The sequence below is a fragment of the Pteropus alecto genome, unplaced genomic scaffold (genome assembly GCF_000325575.1).
Source record: "Pteropus alecto unplaced genomic scaffold, ASM32557v1 scaffold43, whole genome shotgun sequence".
NCBI lineage: Eukaryota > Metazoa > Chordata > Mammalia > Chiroptera > Pteropodidae > Pteropus > Pteropus alecto.
In genome coordinates this window covers 80612-89086 of record NW_006435764.1, presented here as the reverse complement: position 1 = coordinate 89086, position 8475 = coordinate 80612, and the positions used below count along the sequence as shown (strand labels likewise).

At 60.8% G+C, this 8475-nt stretch overlaps 1 protein-coding gene across 5 annotated transcripts in view; it reads right to left on the bottom strand.

The window, feature by feature from the left end:
* Positions 1 to 8263, bottom strand: part of PTDSS2 (phosphatidylserine synthase 2) — a 31116-nt gene extending 22853 nt beyond the window's left edge. For all 5 annotated transcript variants that reach the window (XM_015588761.2, XM_015588762.2, XM_015588763.2 and 2 more), the window contains exons 1-2: positions 7931 to 8263; positions 686 to 787 (exon numbers count right to left, since the gene is read on the bottom strand). In XM_015588761.2, coding sequence (XP_015444247.1) covers positions 686 to 787; positions 7931 to 8088 — 260 coding nt within the window. In that variant the 5' untranslated portion in view covers positions 8089 to 8263. The remainder of the gene's footprint in view (positions 1 to 685; positions 788 to 7930) is intronic.
* Between the last annotated feature and the right edge of the window lie 212 nt (positions 8264 to 8475).

Here is an 8475-nt window from a genome sequence, read left to right as displayed (position 1 = left end):
GGCTCTTTTGTTCTGTGAATGAGGTGACTTTTGGGAGCTCCTAAGGGTGGGCGCTGATCACCAGGAGAAGCAACCACAGCCTTGGGGGAGGGGTGGGGAACTGGAAGCCAAGTTCAGTCACCAGCGGCCAATAACTTAATTGCCTCTGTACGAAGCCTCCGTAAAAATCCAGAAGGGGCGTTTCAGAGGACTTCAGGGTTTGCGACCACCGGAGCGGTGGGGAGGGCGGCTGCTCAGAGGGGGCAGGAGCTGGGCGCCCTCCCATGCCCTGCCCCACGCGCCTCCCATGTGGCGGTTCCCGCGTCCCAGCCTCTCGCAGGAAACGCAGGTCTGGTGACGGACTCGCTCCTCTGAGCTCCGTGAGCGCACCGGCAAGCTAATCGAACCCAGGACGGGTCATGGGAACCTCCAATCCAGGGCCAGCTGGTCAGAAGCCCAGGTGACCATGTGGCCTCACAGGTGGAGTCTGAAGGGGGCGGGGAGGAGACTTTAGGGACCAGGCCCTTGCCCCGTGAGGCCTGGGGCTCCCTCGGGTGGACATCTGACCAAAACCACTTTCCGGGCTGGGTCCCTGGGGCCACTGGCACATATTCTAGTCGCCCCCACCCGACATGAGCCGTAGGTCACGTGCCTGATGGCCTGCTGAGCGCGGCCAGGCCCCACGGCCACCCTGCCGGCCGCTTACCTCTTGGTGTTGTAGGCCGTGTCCTGCGGCGTCTCCTCCAGCAGAGTCACGTAGCCGAGCACACAGGTGAGGATGAACAGCACGGTGAGGGTGTGGGCGCGCCTGAAAGCCAGACACACGCGTCAGCATGAGAAGCGCGTGCCTGCCCGCGCCGAGACTGCGGCCCAGAGCCACCTGCTGGGCAGGAAGAGCCCACGCTCTCAGGTGGGCGCTCAAGACTGCCACTTGAGGCCCAGAGGGCAGGTCCCTGCGCTGGCACCTGCTGCTGAGTGACCGGGCAGCAAGACCACACTGAGACGACAGCCTTGCACACAGGCAATGGCCGCATCCGAGCCTGCAAGGACAGCAGCCCAAGAACGTGGGAGCGGAGAAGGGACACGAGGACCCACAGCGAGAAGGCGCAGGCCCCTGACGGTGCCGATGCGGCAGCAGAGCCAGTTGCCGGCTGAGGGAAGCGTGGGCTCTGGTGCCCCGTCCCCCTCTGGCTGGACCTGCAGAGCTTCATGTGGGAGGAAGCCGCCCTGGAGACCACCCCACTCCCCACCCCCCGCCAGTCAGGACCGGGGACAGGCCACGCACCCAGCAGCCGCATCCTCACAGCCGCCTGCAGAGGGCGCCACAGGCCCCACTCCCGGGTCCCGAGCAGCAGACGGCGGACACCTCCGAGCCTGTGTCCCCTTCTCTTAACCAGAGGCTTCCAGCCGTGAAGGACTCTGTCCCCAGCAAACACATCCTCCAGAGGTCAACGTTCTCGGACAGGGACGTGCGACAGAGCCCGGGCCCGCAGAGCAGCTAAGGACGTTCTCCAGACAGAGGATTGAGAAGAAAGAGCGACAGGAATGGCAAACGACACGGGCTGCTTCCCTCTGTGTTCCTAAAAGCACGGTGACTCCACACCGGTGTGGGGCACCTTGTGACAGGCCAGCACGGGCAGCAGGGGGGCTCGGCGAATCCACGGGGGCCTGGTGCGGCAGAGCCGCGATGCCGGGAACGCTCAGGGACACCCACTGCACCCCTAGAGTGACACTCCCAACTCCAGACACAAAACTAACAACACGCCAGCTGAAGCGGACACAGGCAAACGAAGGTGGGAAAGGGACAGAAATGGGGACGAGCCGGGCCACCTGAGAGCAAGCCTGCCGGTAACTACACAGAATGGCTGGGGCTGTCACACAGGAAAGCTACTCAGCAGGAGCAAAGGAGCCTCAGCCACCACGTGCGGACGTGCAAGGGAGGCGGCGTCCGGGCTGGGGTCCAGGCCTCAGCCCGAGGCCCGTCCACGTGGTGGTGATGGGGCTCCTGCCAGCCCTGAGGTGGTTACAGGGACACACAGCCCAAGCACATGGCACTGTCCCCACAGGAGTCAGCGTCAGAGGCAGTGAGGACGCCGGCATTCTGGGTGTGAGGCGAGGAGCCAAGGAAGCGAACTGGCGGGCCTAGGCCCAGAGTGGGGGCGCCCCCCGCAGGAAGGCCCTTGAGACCCCAGCCAAATCCTGGGGGCCCAACGCCACCCAGTCCTGGGGAACAAGGGGCCTCGGCGTGAGGCGAGGAGCCAAGGAAGCGAACGTGTGGGGCGAGGAGCCAAGGAAGCGAACTGGCGGGAGGAAGGCCCTTGAGACCCCAGCCAAATCAGGAAGGCCCTTGAGACCCCAGTCCTGGGGAACAAGGGGCCTCGGCAGGGCGTGTCTCTGAAGCGGCCTCGCCACGTGGGCCGGGAGCTGTGCATGCCTCCTTAGTGCGCCCCCAGGCCGGCGGTTCCAAGTCGCAGGCCTCCGGGACCCCCGCAGGCTGGCCACGGCATGCTGGTGCATGGAGCACTGGGCGTGGTGGGAGGCGTCCACCTAGGAAACAGACTGTCCCAGGAACCCACCTCGAGGGTTGTCACACGGGGTAAGTATCTGCGAGAAAACGGATGTGGGCCGGGTGGCTGCAGGAGGAGCGGGGCCCAGCACCCATCAAGGCCACTTTGGGGACACTGGCGCACCCACGCACTGCTCAAGTTCCCTGGGGCCCCTCCGCCCCTCACAGAATCTAAGAGACACACGTGCAGCACAAGAGATACCTGTCCCTGTGGGCACCCCAAGGGATCTGAGCTCGGCCGCACTCCAGCTGGAGTGAACCTGTAGGTTTCTCTAATAGAACTCTCCATGAACGTGGCGATCTCTCTGCAGTTTCTTTAGCTGGCCTGGCCAAGACACATGCCCTGCGGAGCGCAGGCAGCCCCGGTCATGCATCTTGCCATTCTGCTAAAAATAAACTGTACCTGAGAAATGAAGACAACTTTTTGCCCCTTGAGACACATGTTCACAGTGTCATTCAAGCAGTCCCCATGCACGCTGGGGGAGCAGAAATAAGGAACACGAAGGACCAGCGTGTCCTGAGGCAGGAAGAGGGCAGAGGGGTAGGAACCCAGAGAAAGGGCCCCGGGCAGCAGCCCCGCAGCAGGACCGGCTCCAGAACCACTAGAATCAGGTGCTGTGGGAGAGTAAGAACCTATCCTCCAGTAATGATGAAACCCATCTTTAAAGAGGCTTCCTCCTTTGGCACAGCAAAGGGAGTCCTCAGCGTAACGACAAGGCAACCTACGGAATGGGAGAACACGGCTGCAGATCGTATATGTGGTACGTGGCTAACATCCAAACTGCATAAAGAACTCACATCACTCAATAGCGAGAAGGGAAAAAACCAAACCCACATCAGGTTGAAAAATGGGAAGAGGCTTGACTGGACATTTTCCCAAAGATGATGCAGAGACGGCCACCACGAACACATGAAAAGGCGCTCAGCATCACGACCGTCGAGGAGCGCACACCAGAACCACAGTGAGAGGCGCCTCGCACCCCTTAGGATGGCTGCGCTCGAAGACGAGAGGAAGCAAGTGCTGGCCAAGGATGTGGACGAGGGAGCCTCGTGCACTGCTGGTGGGAACGCAGACTGGCAGCCACGACGGGCCACAGAACTACCCTGTGACCTAGCAATCCGCTTCTGGGCATTTATCTGAAACAAAACAAAACACTAACTTGAAAACATATGTGCACCCCTATGTTCATTGCAGCCAAGATATGGAAGCAACTACTCAGCCATAAAAAAGAATGAAATCTTGCCATTTTGGAAAACCTGGATGGAACTCGAGGGCATTATGCTGAGTGGACTACGTCAGGCAGAGAAAGACACTTGGATGCTGCGTCTCACATGGGGAATCTGAACAGGCTCAGATCCTGGGAAGAGCCTGGAGGCTGCCAGAGGCGGGGGTGGGGGCGGGAGGATGAGTGAAGGGGGTCAAAAGGTAAATAAAGTTGCTTTCCTGATAAAAAACATTTTTAAAATCACTTTACAAATTTTGTGTGACAAGTGGTGACATTCAAATGGCACCACCACATTCACGGGTCTCTGAGCACCTTCCACTGTATTATTACAGCACTTTGGTAAAGAAACAACATGGTCAGCCCCAATTCACACGTGCGGAAATGCAGGTGCAAACGCACTGCTGTGATCACGACCAAGCGGCGTCTGCGGGGACGGCGCGACCCCCTCAAGCACCGTGACCACGCGGCTTGAGGCGAGAGTCCCAGGGCGGCGTCAGGGACACGGCGCCTGTCCCTCACTCCCAGGCCACGGCTCAGGCTGCGGCCCGGGCTCTCCTCCCACGTTTCACTGCAAAGTTTTCGTCTCCCGCTTTGATACTTCCCCTTGGAGAGGCGACACGGCGTAGTGGGGAAGATATGGATTTAATGTCAGCTTTGCCACTCACTAGATGTGTGACCTTAAGCAACTTCATCTCTTTGTCTCCCCTCATCTTTAAAATGGGGAAAGAAGTATTAACCTGCCAGTTTGGTTAGGACAAAAGCCTCCCTGTCTCGCACACAGCATTTCCACACGTGTGGAAGTGACAGAGGGACACTCAGGACAGCACGGGAGGCCGTGCAGCCAGACCTGCCTGACCCTCCAGATGCCAGCGCTGGGCAGGGGCTCCCTGCGCCACCTCCCTGGGGCCAGGAAGACAATCGCACCCTTTGGTAAGTGGCTAACGGGTAACTCAGGGGAAGGTTTGAGTCCTGTGATCCAGGCACGGGACAAGAGTGACTTCAACCACTCAGCAAGGGCGAGGCCGTGAACACAGCTGGCTCCCTGCCACGAGTGGAAAGTGCCCAGTAGTCAGTCCCTTCTAGAAATGCCCACACTCGTTACGCCGAGTGGGCAGGACAGCAGGCCTGCCAGGCCTATTAGGGCACGGACGTGTGGCCGGGAGGCTGAGCGCAGGACAACGCCTCGGCCTGCACAGGCCAAGACCAGGTGGTGTGTCTCCAGTGTGCAAGGACGCCAGGATGTGACACTGACCCTCCTGGCCTGCGACCCACATGACCAAAGGAGCATCAGCTGGCGAGTCATGTTTCCCAGATACGGGGGAAGCCGGCAAACCCTAAACCACACGACTGGCAAAGGCATGGTCCGGAAGCTGGGGCATCTGGATCGCCCCACAGGCTCGCAGGGCTGCAGACAGCTGCGCCCCGTGCGTCTCCGCGCATGCTCGCGAAGGTCAGTGCTGCAAGACAGCACATCTCGAGCATTCCCAAACCACACAAGCGTCCATCTGGTGCCTAACAGCGAGAGCGGTCAGGAAGCGCAGGAGTCCGAAGGCGATGCACCTGCCTCCCATCCACAGGTGGAGCACCAGCGGCGCCTCTCCAGGGCATCAGGTCTCCAGGAGAATCCCAATCCAGTTTTAGACAAGGTGAGCTGACACACCTTTGCAAGGATCCTTTGAGTCTGTGGACTCTGAATGTCCTCACTGGAGACCACCAGGGTCAACAGAAGAGCCAGCATCCTTGTCACTTAGGACAGTCTTCACACCGCCTCCCTTGGGCCAGGTTCAGCAAAGCCCAACCGCAGGCTCCAAGGCTCAGACGACCCCTGACTCCGATTCCATACCCTGCGGCTGACAAGTAGTGACAGACAAACTCAAAATCCTCGTACCTGGCCTCCCTGCCACCATCATTGGCCCCCCAAAGAAGCCCAAGCTTCTTTGAAAAGGAAAAACTTAAAAGCAAGGTTCCAAACCAAGCAGAAGTTCCTTTGAGTAACTGTGGAACATAAATTCATTTCCACAAATGTACACTTTTAGTTTTTACACTAATATTTTGTAATATTATTAAAATTCTCTAAAATACAAACACAAAATAAGAGTTTTTCAAATCCTAGCACAGCAAGTCAGTGTGGGAAGACTCAGAAAAGAAGTGGCTAAAGATAGGTCATTCTCGGCAGGCATCTGGTCACCCGCACCGGTGAGGCGAGGCCCACAAAGCGGCAAGAACCTGCACATGCCATATACATCACCAGCCGGCAGCAGGGCACCTCACACCTGTGGTGGGGAGGCCAGAATCAATCACCCAAGAGACCTGCGAGGCAGGTGCCTGAACCCAGCCAGCCTTGGCACACCTGCCGTGGAAAGCCTTCCTGGCCCTGGCAGCCCCCCTCACCGGTAAGCTCAGTTACAGCCAGTGTCTGTGAGTCCAACTCCCATGTGACCAAGCACCCCTGTGGACAGGGACCCAAGGGCTGCTGGTCTGCGCTTCTAAAGAAACTGGCACCTGTTTCTCACAACACAGGGTGAGGGGTGCGCTCCCTAGCTTCCGCGGGGGCTGTGACATTCAGCATCCCTTTAGCCAGGAGACTGTGCCTTCTGAGGTCCCAGGCTTGTGCCAGAAGCTTCTTGATTAGTTCTCTGCTGTATCCCCTGGAACAGGAACTGGCATTCAGTAGGGGCTCCAAAAAACGTGGTAAGTGCATGGGAAACAAGGAAAGCAAGCCCGGCCACCGCGCTCCGGGACCTCAGTGTCTCCAGTGGTCACCAGCTGGGCTGTGGGAGGGCGGTGCTCTCCGTCCTGCAGTCTGAAGGGTCACAGCCCCGGGCGGGACAGCTAGAAGGGCATGATCTACATGCAGCATGTCCAGCAGGACCCAACAGTGCGGGGGTGACTAGCTCCGGGGCCACACCCCGCTGACCAAGCACCCTGTTCCGCTTTCCTTCCCAATGGCTCCTGCGCCACCTGATCGCATTTTCCCCCAAAGCGGGGCTGGGTGGCCGTCCCTCGAAGCAGCTGCTGGTAGCCTCGGGGAAGGTGCCAACTTTGCGCAGACGCAGGGCCCCCTTCCCCACAGCGCCTTCCTGCATCCTTCCCGCGTCTGACGCAAGGCAGGACCCTGTCCAGTCCCAGACACCGTCTCCTGAGGTTTCTCCCGGTGTGGCAGCACCTGCCCCTGAAACGCCGGTTACTCCCTCGTCAGGTCTCCCGACAAGTCCCACAGGTCGGTTCTCGAAGAACTGCTTCCACACGCTTTCCTCTTGCTAGGACACCTGAGTGACCCCCAGCGAGGCCACATCTACTCCACCTGTCCCCCAGGGCCTACCACAGGTCTCAAATGCCAGCACTGTCCGTCACTCAGCATAGAAAGCCAAAGCCCTCCTCTCACAAAACATGCTTTCTGGCAGACGGGGTTTGTCTCTCTTACAAATGAGGGAAGGGAAGCTCAGAAAGGTGAAGGGCTAGACCAAGGTCACGGAGCCACCAGGCAGAGGAGCCAGACCGGGACCTGTGGCCCAGGGCTACTTTCCTGAACCTTCGAGCACAGGAGAGCCAAAGAGCAAAAGGCGACAGGGCGAGCTCCTCCGCCAGAGGCTCTGGGAGGGCAGGGGCTGCTCCGGGCGCCGCCCCCACCCCGACGGCTGGGCTGGGACAGAGCTGCACACGGTCGATGAGCTGGCCTGGCAAGGGGCAAGCGAAGAGAGGAAGCGCGGCTATCTGACAAATATCCACTCAACTCCCAGCACTGCGTGAGGTGCTCGTGCCGGTTACCATGGCTACGTCCCGGGGGGGACAGAAAATAACTTCACACAGCGCAATGAAGGAATCAAAACAGATGACATGACGGAGGGCAGAGGTGAATTTCAGACAGGGAGATCAGGAAAAGCCTGTCCTGCGCCAAATCCTCCCACGAGAAGGGCGAGGGGAGAGGAGATGCTGGGGGACCACCAGGGAGGCCGGGCTGGAGCAGGGCGGACGCCGGTCCCAGGGTCCCTCGGGCACGCTTCCAGCCCCTCGCTCTGGGGCAGAGGTCAGAGATGCGGGCTGGCCCCCCAGGAAGGCCGGGTGCGTCCCGGGGTCTCTCCCGCAGCCCCTCGGGCCCGGGCGCTCTGGCCACGCCCCCACGCCCCCGGCCGGCCCCCGGCCGACCGTCGCCCCTCACCAGAAGAAGGTGTTGGTGCCGTCGTCGTAGACCTCGGACTCGGTGCTGCGGCGGCCCGAGGACGCGCCGTCCGGCGGCTCCTCCAACGATGCCTTGCCCGCGGGCACAGGAGACCCTGGCCGTGGTCCCCCAGCGTCCCTGCGCTCGCCCCTCCGCATAGCTCCTCGGCCCCGAGAGCCGCTCCGCCCCGCACCGTGACCTCACGCACACCGGGTCACCGCGAGCGCGCCGCGCACGGCGCGGGGAGCGCCGGGAAGGGGTCGCGGCGCCTGCCGGCGGGGTCTCTGGGGAGCAGGGGCTGGGGGCGGTTAGGAAAGGGTGGGCGGTGCATTGTGGGACTTGTAGTCCGCGCGCCTGGGCCGCGGGGCATGCTGGACCTCGTAGTCTCCGACCTCTGGGTTAGAAGCAGTGCTTGCTGGGAAGGATGCCTCTTGGTTGCTAGGTAACCGGAGCTGGCGAGAGGGTGCAGTGGTGTCTCTCCCGGGCTGCCAGGCACAGAGGCTACTCCAGACCCTCCTTTCCAGGCGGCCCGACCAGTGCTCGGC